The sequence below is a fragment of the Mobula birostris genome, chromosome 4, assembly GCF_030028105.1.
Source record: "Mobula birostris isolate sMobBir1 chromosome 4, sMobBir1.hap1, whole genome shotgun sequence".
Lineage (NCBI taxonomy): Eukaryota > Metazoa > Chordata > Chondrichthyes > Myliobatiformes > Myliobatidae > Mobula > Mobula birostris.
Genome location: NC_092373.1, coordinates 188,100,306 through 188,122,622, shown reverse-complemented (window position 1 = coordinate 188,122,622; position 22,317 = coordinate 188,100,306). Strand labels below are relative to the sequence as shown.

The following is a 22,317-nucleotide window of genomic DNA, read 5'->3' as shown; positions in this document are numbered from 1 at the left end:
GATTTAGAAAGGAGAATGAAATACAATATTGCTGAGATCGTGGAAAACAGCTGGTTGGGAGTGTGTGATGTGAAGTGAAGCAGAAAGCTCTAGGGTGACTTAGACAGGTTGAATCAATGGACAAATGCATGGCAGGTGCAGAATAATGTGGATAGATATGAAGTTATCCAATTTAGTGGCAATAACAGGAAGGTAGATTAACATTGAATGATGATGTATTAGCAAAGGGAGAGGTACAATCAGACCTGGGTGTCCTTGTGCACCAGTCGATGAAAGTAAGCATGTGGGTGTGGCTGATGGTCAAGAAGACACAATCAGAGCAAGGGCATTTGATTACAGGAACAGTGGTGTCTTACTACAATTGTGACACCACACCTTGAGCGTTAGACGCAGTTTTGGTCTCCTAATATCAGGAAGAACATTTTTGCTATGAAGGAAATACAGCTAAATTTGGCCTAACTGATTCCTGTGGCGAAGAAAAATTAGGATTAGATTTGTATTTGCTAGAATTTAGAACATGAAACAGTTCAGTGCAGGCCCTTCGGCCCATGATGTTGTGCTAACCTTGTAAACTACTCTAGCATTTTTCTGACCCTTCACGCCCACATAGCCCTCCATTTTGTATCATCCATGTGCCTATCTATGAGTCTCTTCGATGTCTCTAATGTACCTGCCTCTAGCAATAGCTTCTACATCTCTACCACTCTATGTGTAAAATGCTACCTCTGACATCTCCTTCATACTTTCTTCCAAACACCTTAAAGCTATGCCCCCTCATATTAGCCTTTTCTGCTCTGGGAAGAAGTATATAACTATCCACTTTATCTACACCTCTTATCATCTTGTACACTTCTCTCAAGTTACCTCTTATCCTCCTTTGCTCCAATGGGAAAAGCTGTAGCTTAATTAACTTATCCTCATAAGCCATGCTGTCTAACCAGCATCATCCCGGTATTCTGTATAGATACTTAGATAGCAAATGTTCTTTGACGCCTTAAAAATCTCCCCTGCATCTCTTTAAAGAGTCCACATCCTTCCTACAGAACCGAACACAATATTCCAAGTGGTCTAACCAGAGTTCTATAGAGCTGCAACATAGCCCTTCAACTCAACCCCCCAACTAATGTAGGCCAACACACCATACCCCTTCTTAACCACCCTATCAACTTGTGCTGCAAATTTGAGGGATCTAAGGACCGAAGAAACAACATCACTCTGTTCCTCCACACTGTTAAGAATCCTGCCATTAACATGGTATTTTACCCTCAGGTTTAACCTTCAAAATGTAAATCATTTCACACTTTTATGGATTAAAATCCATCTGCCACTTCTCAGCACAGCTCTGTAACCTATCAGTGTCCCATTGTAACCTACAACAGTACTATCCACGACACCAACAATATTCATGTCAACTGCAAACTTACTAACCCACTCTTCCTCATCCTCATCCAAGTCAATTATAAAAATCACAAAGAGTGGTGGTCCCAGAACAGATCCCTGTGGAATATCACTGGTACCTGACCTCCAAGCAGAATATGTCCTGTCTACTACCAACTTCTGCCTTCTGTGGGGAAGCCAGTTCTGAAATCTCACAGTCAGATTTCCCTGAATCCCATGCATTTGACTTTCTGTATGAGCCTATCATGGGGAACCTTGTTAAATACCTTACTAAAATCTATATATACCACATCCACTGCTCTGCTTTCATCAGTTAGTTTTGCTACTTTCTCAAAGAATTCAGGGCTGTTAAGCATAACCTACCCCTCATAAAGCTATGTTGGCCATCCTGAATCAAACAATGTTTCTGTTATGTTCATAAATCCTGTCTCTAAGAATTCTCCAGAATATTTTGCCCATCATTGATGTAAGACTCACTGGTCTATAACGTATCACCTGTGGAACCGGAGGAGCCAATACACTTGACCTCCATTAGGAACGCTTACCATGCCATTCCACTGCCCCATTTTGGAAACTCAGAACACTTGGCTATACTTCTATTCCCAGCAAATAGGCAGAGACTAAAGACCACAGCACCAGTGGCGAGGTCCAAGAAAGTATGGTCAAGGGAGGTGGAGAGGTGATGGAGGACTGCTTTGAGTTGGTGTACTGGACAATATTCAGGAATTCATCTTCAAGTCTGCATGAATGCACCATAGTTGTCACTGACATCATCAAAACCTGTGTGGAAGAGTGTATGCCTTTGAGACATACCCAAATCTAAAGCCATTGGGTGTATTTAAGGCAGAGATAGGTATGTTTCTGATTAGCTGGGGATTCAAAGGGTATGGGGTGAAAGCAGGGGAGTGGGGATGACTGGAAGAATTGGATCAGCCCATAATTGAACGGCAGAGCAGACTTGATGGGCCAAATGGCCTACTTCTGCTCCTATATTCTATGGGCATGCATGAACTAGGAGATCTGTAGTCTGCTAAGGACTAGATTTGTGGTATTCAAGACCAGTGATCCAGGAGTATATAAGAAGTGCAGGTATGACTTGCAGAAGGCTATCTTTAAGAGTGAGAAACACAATTTCAAGTGAGGTTAGAGATGGAATCTGATACACATCAGCTCTGGCAGGTTTGTAGACCATTATTTCTGACGAAGAAAAATCTAACATTATGAACGGCTGTGATGTTTCACTCCTAAATGAGCACAAGACCTCTTATGCATACTTTGAAAAGGAGAATAAAACTACATCTATGTGAATCCTGGCAGCATCTGGTGACACTGTGATTTCTGTCTCAGAGACAGATATCAGAACATCTTTCAAGAGGGTGAACCCTCTCAAGGTATCAGGCCCTGATGGTGTACCTGGTAGGACCCTGAAAACCTGTGCCAAGCAACTGGCAGGAATGTTCAAGGGCATCTTCAGTCTCTGACTGCTGCAGTCGGAGGTTCCCACCTGCTTCAAAAGGGCAACAATCATATCAGTGTGCTAGAAGAGTAGGGTGAGCTTCTTCAACGACTATTGCCAGTAGCATTCAGCAATCACATCGACTGTGATGAAGTTGAGATTGGTCATGGCTAGAACCAACTCTTGCCTAACAAAGGACCTGCACCCACTGCAATTTGGCTTTTTCCACAATGGGTCTACAATGGATACAAACTCACTGGCTCTCCAATTGGCAATGGATCACCTGGACAATAGTAATACTTACATCAAGCTACTGTTTTTGATGACAGCTCTGCGTTCAACACAATCATACCCTCAGTTTTAATCAAAACGCTCTAAATTTGGGCCTCTGTACCTCCCTCTGCAACTTGATCCTTGACTTCCTCACCGGGAGATCACAGTCTGTGCAGGTTGGATATAACATCTCCTCCTTGCTGACGATTGGTGCACTTCAAGGACACATGCTTAGCCCACTGCTCTACTCTCTATACTTCTGGTACAACTCCTATGGCCAGCATGCAAAGGTACAGAAATCTCTTCCCTCACTTTACCTGAAGATCGAAAGGGAAGCTCAGTGAAATTTCTAAGATATCAACAGAACCGTTCAGACTGGATGTAGGTAGCATAATTCTGACATTGATGAAGTCTGGATCCGGGATTAACATCTTCAACATAAATGATTCCGCAGAATCTGGAAATCCACAGTAACACATATACAAAATGCTGGAGGAAGTCAACAGGTTAGGCAGCACTTATGGAGAGGATTATAATGAAGAGTCTCAGCCTGGAATGTTGTTTGTTTATTCCTCTTCATGAATACTGCCTAACCCGCTGAGCTCCTCCAGCATTTTGTGTGTGTTAACATCTTTAGCATGGCGGATAAGCCATTTCAGACTGTGATGTAGAGGAATATATTCAACTATGAATATATATACCTCAGAAGCAATTGAAGACAAATTATTAAATATATTCAAGAAGTTATATTCTAATGTTGAAAGACATTTAGAGATATGGGAATAAAGCAGTAAGATTGAATTTGAATGATAAGCCATAATCATATTTAATGGTATCAACACCTTCTTGTGCAATTGGATCATCAATTTCCTCACTTGCAAACCCCCGTCAGTTCAGATTGGCAACAACATCTCCTCTACGACCTCCATCAGCATAGGTATACCACAAGGCTATATGTTTAGCCCCATGCTCTAATCTCTTTACATTTATGAGTGTGAAGCTAGGCACACCTCCAATGCTATATTTAAGTTTTCTGATGATACTACTGGCATTGGCTGAGTCAAAAGTGGTGATAAATCAGCACATAGGATGGAGATTGAAAATTTGGCTGTGTGGTGTCACAACAAGAACCTCTCACTCAATGTCAGCAAGACCAAGTAGCTGATTATTGACTTCAGGAGGAAGAAGCCAGATGTTCATGAGCCAGTTCTTTCTGGGGAACCGGAGGTGGAGAGGGTCAGCATCTTTAAATTCCTCAGTGTTGTCATTTCAAAGGAACTGTTCTGAGCCTAGTATGTAGGTGCAATTATGAAGAAAGCACAGTAGCACCTCTACTTCCTTGGAAGTTTGCGAAGATTCGTCATGACATCTAAAACATTGACTAACTTCTAAAGATGCACGGTGAAGATTATATTGACTGGTTGCATCATGGCCTCGTGTGGAAACACCAATGTTCTTGAATGGAAAATCCTACAAAAAAAAGTGGATATGGCCCAGTCCATCACGGGTAATGACCTCCCCACCAGTGAGCACATTTTCACAGAGTACCATCGCAGGAAAGGCGGAGCAAACTTGATGGGCTGAATGGCCTACTTCTGCTCCTTGGCCTTATGGTCTTATGAAAAGGAGCATCCATCATCAAATATTCCCACCTCCTAGGTCATCCAGTCCCGGTGACTTATCCAACTTGATGCTTTCCAAAAGCTCCAGCACATTCTCTTTCTTAATGTCTGTATGCTCAAGCTTTTCAGTCCGCTGTAAGTCATCCCTACGATCACCAAGGTCCTTTTCCATAGTGAATACTGAAGCAAAGTATCCATTAAGTACGTCCGTTTTTTCCTCCGGTTTCAAACACACTTTTCCATTGTCATACTTGCTTAGTCCAATTCTCTCACGTCTTATCCTCTTGCTTTTCACATACTTGTAGAATGCCTTGGGGTTTTCCTTAATCCTGCTCACCAAGGCCTTCTCATGGCCCCTTCTGGCTCACCTAATTTCATTCTTAAGATCCTTCCTGCTAGCCTTATATTTTCAAGATCTCTATCATTACAGGTGTCCCCCGCTTTTTGAACGTTTGCTTTACAAAACCTCACTGTTATGAAAGACCTACATTAGTACCATGTTTTCGCTTTCAGAAGGTGTTTTCACTGTTACGAAGAAAGGCAGCACGCGCCCCGAGCAGCCGCTCTCCCCCGGATTCGGAACGGCATTGATTAAACACGTTGCATTGAGCAGCCGTTAGCAAGATGAGTTCTAAGGTGTCGGAAAAGTCTGAAAGAGCTCGTAAGGGTGTTACACTTAGCGTAAAACTAGACATAATTAAACGTTTCGATCGTAGTGAACGAAGCAAGGACAAAGTGAGTTTGGCTTGTGGAAGCTGACGAAGATGATGTTGAAGAGGTTTTGGCATCCCATGACCAAGATCTGATAGATGAAGAGCTGATGCAATTGGAAGAGGAAAGGATAACAATCGAAACCGAATGCAGTAGCGAAAGTGAAGCAACTGCGTAAGATTTTCACTGTAATGATAAAGTACGACTTTAATTTTGAAAGGGTACGTAGGTTTAGGGGTTATTTGCAGGATGGTTTGAGTGCTTACAAAGAACTGTGTGATAGAAAAATGCGCGAGGCTCAGCAGTCAAGCAAGCCTTCCACATCAGCCACAGCAGATGACGAACCTCGACCTTCGACATTGAGGCAGGCAGTCATAGGAGAAGATGAGCTGCCTGCCCTGATCGACGATGAGATGACACCCTCGTGTCCCACCACCCCAACCCCCGGGCCCCGGACAGATACTGCACCGATTCGCGGAGAATGCAGTGGTAGCGGGAGGCACACAGCACATCTTTAAGAAAAAAGCCAAAATAAACATGCTAATTAATTAGGTGCTGCCTAGCACGTAATTGTCAGCCCAGGTCAGAGACAATGCAATTGGAAATCACCTCTGATCTGCGCCGACATTTACGTGCCAGGTGGCACTTAATTAATTAGCATGTTTATTTCGGCTTTTGTCTTAAAGATGTGCTGTGTGCCTCCCGGCTACCGCTGCGTTCTTCGCGGCAATGTATCGGGTCGGTGGCCCGGAGGGTAGGGGCCACTGCACCACCCCAACCTGCGACGACTCAGTCTAACACACCATCATCAGTGTGCTCGGTGTTGTTTTCCCAATTCCGGTAAGTGATACTACACTGTACATACATTATTTCTACTTTACATCGGCTGTATATTTTTACGTGTTATTTGGTAGATTTGGCAGCTTCATAGTTTAAAGGTTACTGGAGAGCGCTTGCGCCATGTTTTTGCCAACCGTGCTTGCCTGAGATTTTCTGCCGAGAGCGCTTGCGTGAGATTTTTGCAACGGAGAACAGTTCAGTAATGATTGTGGAAAAGTATTTCTACTTTATATAGGCTGTGTATTTATCATATCATTCCTGCTTTTACTATATGTTACTGTTATTTTAGGTTTTATGTGTTATTTGGCATGATTTGGTAGGTTATTTTTGGGTCTGCGAACGCTCACAAAATTTTCTCATATGGTAATTGCTTCTTCGCTTTATGACATTCTGGCTTACGAACTGTTTCATAGGAACGCTTTACCTTGGGATGGTGGGGGAAACCTGTACCTAGTTTTTTGAAGCTTTCATAAGCTTTTCTTTTCTTCTTGACTAGATTTTCAACAGCCTTTGTAGACCATGGTTCCTGTACCCTACCATCCTTTCTCATTGGAAAGAATACCACGCAAATATCCCCTGAACATTTGCTACATTTCTGCTGTACATTTCCCCGAGAACATCTTTTCCCAATTTATGCTTCCAAGTTCCTGCCTGATAGCTTCATATTTCCTCTTACTACAATTAAACACTTTCCTAACTGTCTGTTCCTAACCGTCTCCAATGCTATGGTAAAGGAGATAGAATTGTGATCACTATCACCAAAATGCTCTCCCACTGAGAGACCTGACACCTGACCAGGTTCACTTCCCTATACCAGAACAAGTACAGACTCCCCTCTTGTCCTCTTGCAGGCTTATCTACATATTGTGTCAAGAAATCTTCCTGAACACACCAAACAAACTCCACTCTAGCTAAACCTCTTGCTGTAGGGAGATGCCAATTAATATTGGGGAAATTAAAATCTCCCACCATAACAGCCCTGTTATTATTGCATCCTTCCAGAATCTGTCCCCTTATCTATTCCTCGATGTCCCTGTTATTATTGGGTGGTCTATAAAAAAGACCCAGTAGAGTTATTGAGCCCTTCCTGTTCCTCACTTCGACCCACAGAGACTCAGTAGACAGTCCCTCCATGACTTCCTCCTTTTCTGCAGCCGTGACACTATGTCTGATCAACAATGCCACGCCCCCACCTCTTTTGCCTCCCTCCTGGTCCTTTCTGAAATATCTAAAGCCTGGCACTCTAAGTAGCCATTCCTGCCCCTCAGCCATCCAAGTCTCTGTAATGGCCAGAACATCATAGTTCCAAGTACTGATCCACGCTCTAAGTTCATCGTGATGCGCTTTGTTCATGATACTCGTTGCATTAAAATAGACGCATCTCAAACCATCAGTCTGAGCTTATCCCTTCTCTATCACCTGCCTATCCTCCCTCTCACACTGTCTACAAGCTTTCTCGATTTGTGAGCCAACTATCCCTTCCTCCGTCTCTTCAGTTTGGTTCCCACTCCCCAATAATTCTAGTTTAAATTTTTCCCAATAGCCTTAGCAAACCTCCCTGCCCCCTTGGATTTAAGTGCAATCCGCCCTTCTTGTACAGGTCATGCCTGCCCCAAAAGAGGTCCCGATGATCCAGATCTCTGAATCTCTGCCCCGTTCCAATCCCCCAGCCACCCATTTATCCTCTACCTCATTCTATTCCTATACTCACTGTCGTGTGGCACGGGCAGTAATCCCGAGATTACTACCTCTAAGGTCCTGCTTCTCAACTTCCTTCCTAACTTCCTGTGGTCTGTTTTCAAGACCTCCTCCCTTTCCTACCTATGTCACTGGTACCATTATGTACCACAACCTCTGGCTGCTCACCTTCCCACTTCAGGATATCGTGGACACGATCAGAAACATCCCGGACCCTGGCACCTGGGAGGTAAACTACCATCTATGTTTCTTTCTTGCATCCACAGAACCGCCTGTTTGACCCCCTAACTATGGAGTCCCCTATCACTGCTGCCATCCTCTTCCTTTCCCTACCCTTCTCAGCCAGAGGGTCAGCTCTGTGCCAGAGGTGCAGTCACTGTTGCTTCCCCCAGGTAAGCCATCTCCTTCAACAGTACTCAAACAGGAGTACTTATTGTTAAGGGGGATAGCCATAGAGGTGCTCTCTAGTATCTGACTCTTGCCCCTCCCTCTCCTCACTGTTACCCACTTATCTGTCTCCCAAGGCCCCAGCATGACTATTTGCCTATAGCTCCTCTCTATCACCTCACTTTCCCTGACCAGAGGAAGTTAATCGAGCTATATCTCCAGTTCCCTAACCCGGTCCCTAAGGAGCTGCAGCTTGACGTGCCTGGCACAGATGTGGCTGTCTGAGAGGTTGGGAGTCTATGTTTCTATGTTCTATGTTCATGGAAAGTTTATGACAGTATTCTTAACAGTGCGGAGGAACATTGGGATCTTGAGGTCCAAATCCATTGATCCCACAAACATGCCATGCAAATTGATAGGGTAGTTAAGAAGGTGTATGTTGTGTTGGTCTTCATTAGTTTGGGGATTGAGTTCAAGAGTTACGAGGTAATGTTGTAGCTCTATAAAACTACATTTGGAATATTGTGTTGGGCTCTGGTCACCTCATTATAGTCAGGACGTCAAGGCTTTAGAGAGCATATAGAGGTGATTTGCCTGGATGCTTCCTGCACTAGAGCATATGTCTTATAAGGAAAGGTTGAGCGAGCTAGTCTTTTCTCTTTGGAGCAAAAGAGGATGAATGGAGACTAGATAGATGTTTATAGCATGATAAGAGGCATAGGTAGAGTTTTTTGGACTTACTGAGTCTGCCTGCAAGGTAACAAATCCCAGGGTTGTATATGATGACATTTATGCACTTTGTTAATAAAAATGACTTTGAAGTTTGAACTTTAGTGGAGCAGGCTCAAAGAGCTGAATGGCTTTCTCCTATTTTCCACGTTTTTATGCTTCTCTATGGTAATAGGAAACATGATACAGTGATCCTCCTATATATTTAAGCATTGGACAGAATTAAATTTAATAGAGTATTAAGGTTTGCTATTGGGCACGATAAACAGAACAAACCTTTTTCAGAGAGTATTAGCAATAAATGAAATGAAAGAGTTCTACTTCAGATGACAGGAGAAAGCAAGGAGAAGTATGAGTGAGAAGCAACTCACAGGGGAGCAATCAAAGGCAGGCAATGTCCGTGTTGCATTTAGAAATGTGAAATACATGAATATTTAAGGAAATTGGATTTCAGATGCCTCAGGATAAGATGGAGTATTAAGGAGGGTTGTGGACAGAGATTAGATACAGCAATTCATTCACTGCATGGTAAGCGGAAAGAAGGTTGTAAGAGCTTACAAGTGTCAAGTTTTAGCAAGACACCTGAATGAAAATCAAAACAAATTATTGATGATAATGGAAATTTTGTATGTAACTAAATGATAAATTATATTCTGCATTTAATACCTCATGTTATGAATTCAGCACTGGTCCATGTAAAAACAGTAAAATAGAGAGTACAGCATTTCCCACAAAAAAGTCATTTCAGAGTTGACATGATGGTACAAATACTAGCAACATTTATAACCCTGTGTGCCAATGGAAATAAAACCTCATCTGTAAGATGGAGGTTTTGAATTTTTGTATTTTGTATTTATTTTATTATTACACCACCTTTCCCAACTAAATTTACAGACATTTTACTCATTCAAGAGAGATGCCAGAAGAAAAACATTTTCTTTCCATTTCATTTAGCCTTCCTCTACACGGCCGACAGTTACGAGACCAGCATCACAAGCTGACAGACTTTTCATGAAGCTTTGGAGAGAAAAAAAATCTACCTTAAGCTGAACAGCTGCAGAGATGAGGTTAATAGGATAGATCACAGTAAATTGTGATTAGTCTCAGTCGGGGAGATTGACTCACAACTGGTGGTCTAGTTTCTCTTCTTTGTTTAGGAATATTTGTGCAACTGGACTGATTGTTAGTGGGTATTTTTACTTCTTAATTCTTTTCTTTAGTAGTACGAGTTCTTCCTGCCAGGCTGAAAACAACTTTCACTTCTGGTTCCAGTAACTCAGATCTTACACCTGACCCATCTATTCTATATATTATAGTCTACCTGTTCTCATAAACACAAGAAAGTCTGCAGATGCTGGAAATACAAACACACAAAATGCTGGAGGAATTCAGCAGGTCAGGCAGCATCTATGGAAATGAATAAACAGTCGACATTTTGAGCTGAGACCCTTCTTCAAGAGTGAGAAGGAAGGGGAAAGACACCAGAACAAAAAGGTTGGGGGGAGGGAAAAGAGGCTAGCTGGAGCTGATAGGTGAAGTCAGGTGGGTGGGAAAGGTCGAGGGGTGGAGAAGAAGGAATCTGGTAGGGAAGGTGAGTGGATCATAAATAAAAGGGAAGGAGAAAGGGACCTGAAGGGGAAGTGATAGGCAGGCGAGAAGAGGTAAAAGCTCAGATTCTGGAATAGAGGAAGAGGGGAGGAGGGAGGGATTTTTTTTAACCAAAAAGAGAAATCAATATTAATGCCATCACTGTGGAGGCTATCCTGACAATATATAAAGTGTTGCTTCTCCATCTTGAAGGCGGCCTCACCTTGGTACATGAGTAAGCCATGGTAATTCATACTGTTATATCAGCTCTCATTTCTGATCTGTACATCCCATTCCTAACCTTTATCTCCCAATCATGACCTATTCAGCATTTAAAACCATCATTCCCACAATCCTGATTGAGAGGTTGCAGAACCTGGGCCTCTGTTCCTCCCTCTGCAATTGGATTCTCGATTTTCTAACCAGAAGACCACAATCTGTGTGGATTGGTGATAACCTATCCTCCTGGGTGACAAACTATACTTCATTTGGAGTTTGAAGAGATTTGGCATGTCAACAAATACACTCAAAAACTTCTATATTTGTACCGTGGACAGCATTCTGACAGGCTGCATCACTGTCTGGTATGGAGGGGCCACTGCAAAGGACCAAAAGAAGCTGCAGAAGTTGTAAATCTAGTCAACTCCATCTTAGGTACTAGCTTACAAAGTACCCAGGACATCTTTAGGGAGCGGTGTCTCAGGAAGGCATCGTCCATTATTAAGGACCTCCAGCACCCAGGGCATGTCCTTTCCTCACTGTTACCATCAGGTAGGAGGTACAGAAGCCTGAAGGCACACACTCAGCGATTCAGGAACAGCTTCTTCCCCTCTGCCATCTGATTCCTAAATGGACATTGAATCTTTGGACACTTCCTCACCTTTTTTTAATATACAGTATTTCTGTTTTTGCACATTTTTGTAATCTATTCAATATACGTAATTGATTTACCTGTTTATTTATTTTTTTATTTTATCTATTATTAATTTTTTCTGCTAGATTATAAATTGCATTGAACTGCTGCTGCTAACTTAACAAATTTCACGTCATATGCCAGTGTTAATAAACCTGATTCTAATTCTGTATATTCGGACGGACTCAAGAGTCGGCTGTGGTCGGGTGCTTCCAGGATGCTGCATCGGCAAGTTTGTGGCGCTGGAAGCTCATGGCAGGAAGAGGTTTTTTTTCTTCCTTCTACCGTCTGCGTGAGATGATGGGACTTTCGAGAGACTTTGAGACTTTTTTTCACCATGCCCTTGGTCTGTTCTTCATCAAATTACGGTACTGCTTTGCGCTGTTGTAACTATGTTATAATTGTGCAGTTTTTCAGTCGGTTTGTCTTGTGTTTCTGTGATATCATTCTGGAGGAACATTGTATCATTTCTTAATGTGTGCATTGCTAAATGACAATAAAAGAGGACTGCGTGTCCTCATAATCTAATCTAATCCTGATTACCTTTCACTCACTCTTACCTTATGTGTTAAACTGTTGATCTGTGCTATCAGGTTTTATCCCCATAGTTCACATCATCCATTGCTGCTCAATATATTCCACTTTGCTTGGTTAATTTAGTTTGCTAGTTCTGACTTCAATTTACCCTGCTTTTACTCAACTTCCTCCAGTTTCCGCAACTGCCTCCTAAAATTCAGTGATCCTGCAGGATTAGGAAAAGTAATAATGAACAGTGTTGTGAAACCTTTACTAAACAATCTGTTTTGTTTCCCTCCATAGATGCTGTCTGACCTGCTGATATCCTCTAGCATTGTGTGTGTGTGTGTGTGTGTGTGTTTGTGTTGCTAAAGAATCTGAACCATAGGATTTAATGGACTATAATATCAACACCTCCCTGTTGAGACAATCTAAGGTTGATCTTCTGCTATAATTCTATCCAATTCTTGGGAAACTACCAGTGCCATGGGTAAAAATTCAAGCCTTACATATTAGGAGGGGTATATGTGCACATCAATTTCAGGTCCAGGTGGCCATTTGCATTAAAAACCTCACCAGGTAATTGGGCACTATGTTGTTATTGCCTCCACCACCACAAGCCCCCTGGTATCTATGCTTCCAGACTCACGGCACCTCCACTACAATGGTAAACCAAATCTACCCTTCTGTTTAGCCTTCACTGATACATCAACCATTCAATCTGCTCTAAAATGCACACTGGAAGCATTTTAATTCTGATACCAGTGATCCCTAATGGGGTTCTAATCCCATATAAATAGGGGTGATGATTACAACCGAGTTGAAGAGATGGAAAACCTAGAAAGCATGCAAAAGGATCGATTTTGTTTGTCATATACATGTACGTCTTCCAAGAGGACCACAACCTTGTTGTGGTTTGGAGGCTTGCTTGCCTGCCTCATTGACCTAGAAGCTATGTTGGCTGGAGTCAGGGCTTTATGCTTTGGCTCTTGGTAGGATCACCCAAGCCGAACAGGTCAAAGTGTAGAGGACAGACTAAGAGTGGTCCACTGGTCCTCCAGGTTCAGGGGTTCAGCTCAGGGCTAACAACCCTGAATGGTAAAACAAAATTGTTATAGAAACAGCAATGGAGAATCCTCTACATCTGAGTGTGATAGTATTCCTGAGTCTCCACTCAGTAAGTAATGATACATGTGGAATACATGTAGTGTATTAGGAATTTGCTGTAGTGTGTTGGTCAGGGTGTGGCATATAACAAAAACAATATTCAACAATTATAAAAAGTTATATAAAAATAAAGAATTATATCTAAAAATAAAGGTTAAAGGATAGATATGGAATAAAATGTATTACCAGCATGTATTTGCAATGTAAATAGTAATATCAAAAGTGGTTTAAATTGTCTACAGTACAGCAGTGACAGCAGTAATAGATGAGGGGTGAGGGGCTAATTAGAATGATTGATCAAATTAAGTCTTGTAGAATACAATATTTGTGCCCCCTTGAGTACACGGCCACCAAGACAGTCCTCCTCACTGAATTAGCCATCCCGTGGGAGGAAGGAGTGAAGGCTGCCCATGAGCGGAAGAGGCTGAAGTACTCAGAACTGGTGGCTAAGTGTAAGGACGCTGGCTGGAGGACCATATTCTACCCTGTGGAGGTAGGATGCCAGGGCTTCATCGGCACATTGACAACAAGGTTACTCTACAATATGGCAGTGACTGGAATGAGGCTCAGAAGGGCCACCAGAGAGCTGGCTGAAGAGGTGGAAAAGGATAGCTTTTGGCAGTGGCTGAGGAAGAAGGACAGAAATTGGGGGACTGAATAATCCCACTGGAAGCTGCAGGGCATGGCAGGCAGACATCTCCGTCACTGCTCCACCACCAGGAGATGTACCAGGGCTAAGGGAGTGAAACATCAATGAGTGGTGGTCCCTGGTTCATGACCCTGCAGCTGACCTACGGGCACTGTTGGAGGGGCGACGAGCAGCAATGCCAAGAGGGAAACATCTTCCTGTAAACCTCATTCAATGTCATACAGATTTGGGTGGTGTCTGTATCATGGTTAGTCTGGACCTGTCAGGATTAAAATTAGCCTCAAACGAATACACATAACCTCCTTCTTGCCTGGGTATCATTTGCATGAACTGTAATTAAGTAGAGGAAGCACAGCAGCCCTGCTGGCACCAGTCTCCCCTGGTGACATTGTATGCGGCCCCTCAGCAGTGAGTGAAAGTTTGAAGTGCATTACCTGGTCCGCCACAGCTCGAGCCAGTTTATCCATTCTGGATCCAGCCTCTGCGATCTTCTTTGCTGCATTGATAACGTCGGAAGTATTTTTTAGCGGACCCTTGCCCCTACAAGATATTGGAAAATAAAATAAAAGTAATAAGTGAATCTTCTAGTTCAGTAAAATTGGAGTTGAACTAATACATTGAAAATAATTTTGGAGTGTGATTAAGATCTCAATATTGCAATTGTGTGGAGAGAAATTGAACTGTTTTTCTATTCTTTTGGGAACAATAAGCAAAGAAGCCTTGTACTGGATGTAAGAGAATACTAAATGATCCCTATATTAAAACAAATTAGTTGCAACAAATACGAGATCAACATGTCTATTATCATTTCACCAGTAATGTAATAACAAGAAAGTCACTGGCATTCGAGAAATGGCCAAGGCAAGAATGGCTGAGAGAATAATAGATGGAAGTCAAGACTACAAAATGATAAATCACATCTGCAAAGGTCTCCATGATAAACGATGTTCTAAAGTCTCTACCTAAATCAGTCACTACCCTTTTCCTTGTCTGGTCTATGCTCACAGAGAATTCCCATTTTCAATTACAGCTCTTTTCAAATTATTTAAGTCCTTGTAGTATGTTCAAGGGGCATTAACAGTTTTAACCTTTGACAACAGCACTCTGAATCAGATCTATTATCTTGGGTGATATGTTAGGAGCACAGACTTATATTGCAGTTGAAAGAGATACATTTGTGTTCATGTTTATTAAATTCATTTTTAAAGTTTTCTGTTTTACTTCTTTTACATTTATCTTTACCCCTACCATCTCCTAAAATTACCAGGCTTCATCAATCACCTCTCCCCTTTTCATTTCATCCCCCCCCTACCCTTACCCCACCCACCCACCTTCCCGCTCATCTAGCTTCACCTATCACTTCCCAGTTTCACACTTCATCCTCCCCACCTTCCCCCTCACCTGGCTTCACCAATCACCTCCCAGATTGTACTCTTGTTCACCACCCACCTTCCCCCTCACCTGGCTTCACCAATCAGCTCCCAGTTTGTACTCCTGTCTACCACCCACCTTCCCCCTCACCTGGCTTCACCAATCACCTCCCAGATTGTACTCCTGCCCACCACCTACCTTCCCCCTCACCTGGCTTCACCAATCACCTCCCAGATTGTACTCCTGCCCACCACCCACCTTCCCCCTCACCTGGCTTCACCAATCACCTCACAGATTGTACTCCTGCCCACCACCCACTTTCCCCCTCACCTGGCTTCACCAATCAGCTCCCAGCTTGTACTCCTGCCCACCACCCACTTTCCCCCTCACCTGGCTTCACCAATCACTCCCAGATTGTACTCCTGCCCATCTGTTAACCTCTCACTTTATGCCCTCCTCCCTCACCTTGCTTCGCCTATCCGCTGCCAGCCTGCGCTCTATCCCCTCTCCTCCCCCTTCCCCATCTTCTTATGTTGAAGGGGCTCAGCTGGAAACATTGTCCGTTTATTTCCCTCCATTGATGCTGCCTGACCAGTTGAGTTCTTCCAGCATTTTGAGTGTGTTGCACTGGATTTCTGGCATTGCAAAATCTCTTGTCTTTATCATCAGGGTTCTTTATGGTTTGGGGTGGCAAATAGATATTTGATAAGTGATGAACAGGCAGCATGCCACTGAGAATGTTTAGCAAGCTTGTTTAGCAAAGAGAGTAGCACTCTGGGGTGATGATGAATCAGAAGACTCAACAAGGGAAGAGTGTATGACATTGGGAGTAATAGATAACAGTATGACAAGGGCCAAGATAACCAGCTGGAGAGCATGCCCATCTCTGGATACTGCTAAAATAAATAGTTCAATGACTTATAGGGCAAAAAATGGTATTAAGAAGGAAAAATGTGCATGTATGGTAGGTGTCTGGAATACATTGCCTACAGCTGTAGTGGAAGCAGGTTTCCACGTCGTCTTGAAGAGAGAATTAGATTAGCATATGGTGAGGAAGTTTTTTTCAAGGTTGCAGAGGAAAAAACTGGGGAACTGGAGCTAGTGGCAGTGAGCCGAAATGAACATAGTCATAGTCGTAGTCGTACTTTATTGATCCCGAGGGAAATTGGTTAGACTAACTGTCTCCTGAGCTATAACCATTCTGTGATTATGAACTGAAAGGTTTCATGCAATAAACAATAAAAAGTTAGTAAATATTGACTTACTGAGATTTAGTTAGTGGATATGTACCCGGTATCCTTCCTCAAGTATAATTTATTTTCAGCACAGAGGACCTTTGGCATGTGTAATAGAATCACACACACAAAAGATATCACATATACTCTATTCTACTGCACATGAAGGCTTATGGAAAGCCTTGCATGCTCTTCTGTAGCTTAAAGGTCCATCTCAACCTTGGCTGTTTTCAGTAAGTCCAGCAATACTGAATCTTACAGAACAAGTCCTTATCTTCTAATATCTTCAGTGATTGTCATCACTCCACTATCACAGACATCAACCAACTCTACTACCCCTTTCTACCTGATCATTCTCCAATTATGTTCATCTCCTTGTTTCAACCCTCAAGAACATCTCTCCACCACTGCTCCTAACTCTGCCATGGACAAGACCTGCCACCTTGAGCATCCAGAATTTCAAATGATCATACTCTTGTTGGCCTCATACCAAACTGATGCAGGCAGCAACTCTTCCACATATTTAAACAGGTGCTTTGCTGAAGATTTTCCAGCCCATATAGTTCAATGGTCCAGTCTTAAAGAAAAGGATCTTGGCGTTGCAACAGTAGATAAGCTGCCAAGGATATGCCATGACTGTCTGGGAGTATGCCAGGGTCATGCTCCATTATAAGGAAACAGGCACGTTGAAAGAAACTACTGGGCAAAAGTTGTTAAAGGCTTTAGATACTTGGAACCATTCAATATGTGGTATGTATTGTATGTGAGTGAATGATTATCTGAATGACTCTGTGTGTGTGTGTGTGTGTGTGTGTGTTCACAATGGTATTAGTCTTTTCATTTTTGCCTGGCAGGTGAAGAGAAAGACTTGCTTTAATATGGTGCTTTCAATCAGCTCACTGAAGCACTTTACAGTCAATAGAGTACTTTAGAATTGCAATAATTCAGGAAACACAACAGACAATCTGTGTAGAGCAAACCCCCACTGTTAAATAGTCTGATAACCAGATACTCTGCACTGTTGGTAATACAAGTTGAGGTAACAGATACTTGGCTAGGACACTTAAATAACCTTCTTCAAAATATTGCCTTGGCAATTTTATATCCACCTTAGAGAGTCATATACAAATGATAGAACCTCTGCCATTGCAGCATTCCCTCGGCAGAGCAGTCATGGACTATTGATGTACTTGGATCAATCCAGATAAGTGGTCTTGACCCAAAATCCTGAATGGCCATTTCCTATGATGGATACTGCCTACCCAACTGAGTTCCTCCAGTATCTTGTGCCTTCTATGCCTTGCCTAATTAAGTGTTGACCCAAAAGCCTCTTAAACATAGTAACTGTATGTGATTCCACCACTTGCTCTGAGAGCACATTCCAGATATCAGGGTAAAGAAAAGCTTACTCCTCAGACCCCTTTTGCAATTTATTCTTCTCACTTTTAACAATACCCTTGTGTTTTTGATAGCACTACCACAGAAAAAGAAACAAATTCTATCTATGCCTCTCATAATCTCATGTAGGTCAACCTTCTTATTCTGGGGAAAACAAGCTTAGCCTATCCAATCTGTCCCTGTAACTATGAGTCCTCCAACCTAGGCAACTTCCTGGTGAATATCCTCTACTTAATCACATTCTTTCTATCAGTAGGTACCGTAGCGGTTAGCATAATGCTATTATAGCGCCAACAATCACTGATCGGGTTCACTTCTTGCATCTGCTTGTAAGAGAATTTATACACTCTCCCTGTGGCTGTGTAGGTTTCCTTTGGGTGCTCTGGTTTCCTCCTACATTCCAAAGATGTATGGTTAGGGTTAGTTAGTTGTGGGAGTGCTATGTTGGTGGCAGAAGCATGGCGACACTTGCAGGCTTTCCCCAATACATCCTCACTAATTTGATTTGATGCAAAAGACACATTTCACTGTATGTTTCAATGTACAAGTGACAAATAAAGCTAAATCGTTCTCTTTATCTTCAGTGTGGCAATGTGCACAATATTTCAAGTGCTGTCCAGCAGTGCTTTGTAATATCCTGACTCTTATATGTCATGCCCAATCAAGTAATAAGTTAATGTTCATCTTGGTTTTGTTAAAAGGATAACACCACTGACAAGATATCACTCCTTGAGCACTGTACTAAAGTACTAGAAGTTTTATATATACTAAAGTTCTGGACTGGAAGGTCATATACAACCACTGATTCAGAAGTGAGATTGCTTCCAACTGAGCCACCTTGACATTTAACTCTAAAACAGTTTCCTCTGAATTAAAAAGTGGTAACTTTGTCAGGAATGTGAGCGCACCATTCTCTCAGAAACACCAGTACCAAAAAAACACAGGAAGTGAACAGAGGATGCTAGCAGAATATTAAACACGACACAATTATTTGCAACTTGAAGACAGTAAATTAAAATAAACCTTGAAAATTATGCTGAAAGTGATCAAGATCTGTCAAATCCTTCAATAAAAGCCATGTTTAAAAAAACTTAATTTTTCATCATTATTTTCAGGCTGAAATATATAACCAGTTTAAAATGCACTCTTGCAGGCATTTGAACTTCATTTAACTTGTGTCTTATAATTCATTCAGGTGCTCATTATTCTGCAAGCACATGGCCAATCTTTTGCAAACTATGTGGAAAAGAGTTAAGGGACAATTCATAAAATAGTGAGGAGTTTTAAAACACCATCTGTGCTCATAATGATCATTATTTGCATTCGATGTTTTTCATCAATTTAATTTTAATTAAATAGTTCCCTGCTTTGTGCCATTAATAGGATCCAAAACAATAACCAATGGCATATGCTTAATATTCTAACGAAGAATAGATTTCTGCAACTTGTAAGCACTTCTATTATTGTAGGGTTCAGGGAAGTTTTAATGGACTATTCATGCAAAAAAGATAACAGGCACAAGTCACTCCAGAAAAGTGTGAACATTATTTGGGCATTAGGAGGAAAAATGTAAGAAAAGGTAAATACAGTAACTATTCAAATACCAAGAGCAGAGAAGAAGCAGGATCTTGGATTCCATGTCCACACATCCCTGTATGTAGCAGAACAGATAAACAAGGTGGTTAAGAAGGCATACCAGATATTTATCCTTCATGGATAATACAAAGAATATGAATACAAGGAGGTTATGGCAGGACTGTATTAAAATTTTAATTAAGGTACAACTGGAACACTGCAAATACTTCCAGGCACCACATCAAAAGAAAATTGTGATAGCACCAAAGAGGATAAAGGACAGGGTTTTACACTGCCAGGACTGACAAATCTGAACCGTGAGGAAAAATTTAATTGGCTGGGGTTGTTTTCTTTGCAACAGAGGAGACTGAGTCAAGAGGTAGTTGAAATTAATAAAGTGGGGAAGGGAATATTTCCCTTGGCAGAGAGATCAATAATGAGTTGGCATAGATTCAAAGTAATTGGTGGAAAAATTGGAAGAGAGCTGGGGAATTTGCTTCACCCAAAGGAAGAAGAGAGCCTAATTCGCGAGCTGAGTTGGGGTAGAAGCAGATATCTTGTCACATTTTAAAATGGCTTGGATTAGCAGGTAATAATGTAACCTATAGAAACTGAAAATTCAGATATACTTGGAGAATTCTTTACTGGCAAGAAAGAAAAGTCTCAATGGTCTTCTGCATTATAGTTTTTTTTCTGAGTTCATATGAAGAATTCATTGGCATTTTTATTCCAACTGTGTACTTTATTTACTTCAAGAACTGATCAAGCATGTTAATGAGGTAGATTATGTGACAGTGAGCTGTCAACTAGAGAAAATGAATTTAAAAAAAAATTACTTTTGGCCCTCTTCTCTCTTGGACCAGTCTGTGCTGGGTCCATTGGAAATGCCATGCAACAGCACGTCACCAAGCCATCACTGGCCAGTCTTACCCTTAGCCATGCACCTTTTCAACCAGTGTCACTCATCTTAGGTACATAATTTCCGGCAAATACTGTCTACTCTGCAACCCAAGGTTCTGCTCTGCTTTAGTTATTATCAGCTACACACATAATGTATTAAGGGCAAGAGGATAACAAGGGAAAGGTAGGACCACTCAAGAACAAAGGAGGGAACACATGCTTGAAGAAGGAGGATGTGGGTGAGGTCCTAAATGAGTGCATTGCCTCAGTATTTACCAAGGAGAAGGATATGGGAAATAGTGGAGCATGTTATTATGCTAGGGCATCTTGAACTTAGGAAGTGGTAGAGATGGGTCTCTTGAAGAACACTAAAATGGATAAGTCCCCAGAGTCTGATAATATAAACTTCAGTTTATTAAGAAAGCAAGGGATGATCCTGCTGGGGTCTTGACATAAGAACATAAGAAATAGGTACAGGAGTGGACCAGCTGGCCTGTCGAGCCTGCTCCACCATTCAATAAGATCATATCTGATCTGGCCATGGACTCATCTCCATCTACATGCCTTTTCCCTATAAACCTTAATTCTCGTACTATGCAAAAAAACTATTCAATCATGTCTTAAATATATTTACTGAGGTAGCCTCCAACGCTTCATTGGGCAGAGAATTCCACAGATTTACCACTCTCTGGGAAAGAGATTTCCTCCTCATCTCCATCCTAAATCTACTCCTCTGAATCTTGAGGTTATGTCCCCTAGTTCTGGTCTCACTTTTTTTTTAAGATTATGAGGACACGCAGTCCTCTTTTATTTTCATTTAGTGATGTATGCATTAAGAAATGATACAATTTGTTCCTCCTGAATGATATCACAGAAACACATGACAAACCAAGACTAAAAAAAACTGACAAAAACCACATAATTATAACATATAGTTCCAACAGTGCAACAATACTGTAATTTGATAGAAGAACAGACCATGGGCACGGTAAAAAAAGTCTCAAAGTCTCTTGAAAGTCCCATCATCTCACGCAGACAGCTGAAGGAAGAAAACTCTTCCTGCCATGAGCTTCCAGTGCCGCAAACTTGCTGATGCAGCACCCTGGAAGCACCCGACCACAGTCCGATTCCGAGTCCGTCCGAAAACTTTGAGCCTCCAACCAGCTCTCCAACACCGAGCACCGAGCACCATCTCTGCCGAGTGCTTCGACCCCGGCCCCGGCAGCAGGCAATAGGCAAAGCCGAGGATTTGGGGCCTTCCCCTCCGGAGATTCTCTATCGTACAGTAGCAGCGGCAGCGAAGCAGGCATTTCAGAAGTTTCTCCAGATGTTCCTCTGTGCTTCTCACGGCTGTCTCCATCAAATCAGGATTGTGCACGGCATCCTACTTCACAAATGCGATATCAATTCGGAGCGGCCACGCGCACTACGTTGCATCTCCATCTTCTCCTCCCCCTCCAGTGGACTTACCAGTGGAAACAGTTTTCCTGCCTCTATTTTATCTATCCCTTTCATAATTTTATATGTTTCTATAAGATCGTCTCTCACAGTTCCAGGTGACTCAATCTCTCCTCATAGTCTAACCCCCTCATCTCTGGAATCGACCTGGTGAACCTCCTCTTCACCACCTCCAAAGCCAGTATATCCTTCCTCAAGTGAGGAGACCAGAAATACACACAGTACTCCAGGTGTGGCCTCACCAGTACCCTGTACAGTTGCAGCATAACCTCCCTGCTCTTAAATTCAATCCCTCTTGCAATGAAGGCCAACATTCCATTTGATTTCTTGATAGCCTGCTGCACCTGCAAAGCAACTTTTTGTTATAAATGCACAGGCACTCCCAAGTCCCTCTGCACAGCAGCATGCTGCAATTTTTTACCAATTACATAATA

The 22,317-nt window shown here is 42.2% G+C and overlaps 1 protein-coding gene across 1 annotated transcript in view; it reads right to left on the bottom strand.

Moving 5' to 3' along the window:
- The window catches only part of ctnna2 (catenin (cadherin-associated protein), alpha 2), a 1,304,830-nt gene that overhangs the window by 123,290 nt on the left and 1,159,223 nt on the right, over positions 1 to 22,317 (bottom strand). The window contains exon 16 of the mRNA XM_072254800.1: positions 14,381 to 14,486. Within this exon, the coding sequence (XP_072110901.1) occupies positions 14,381 to 14,486 (106 nt within the window). The remainder of the gene's footprint in view (positions 1 to 14,380; positions 14,487 to 22,317) is intronic.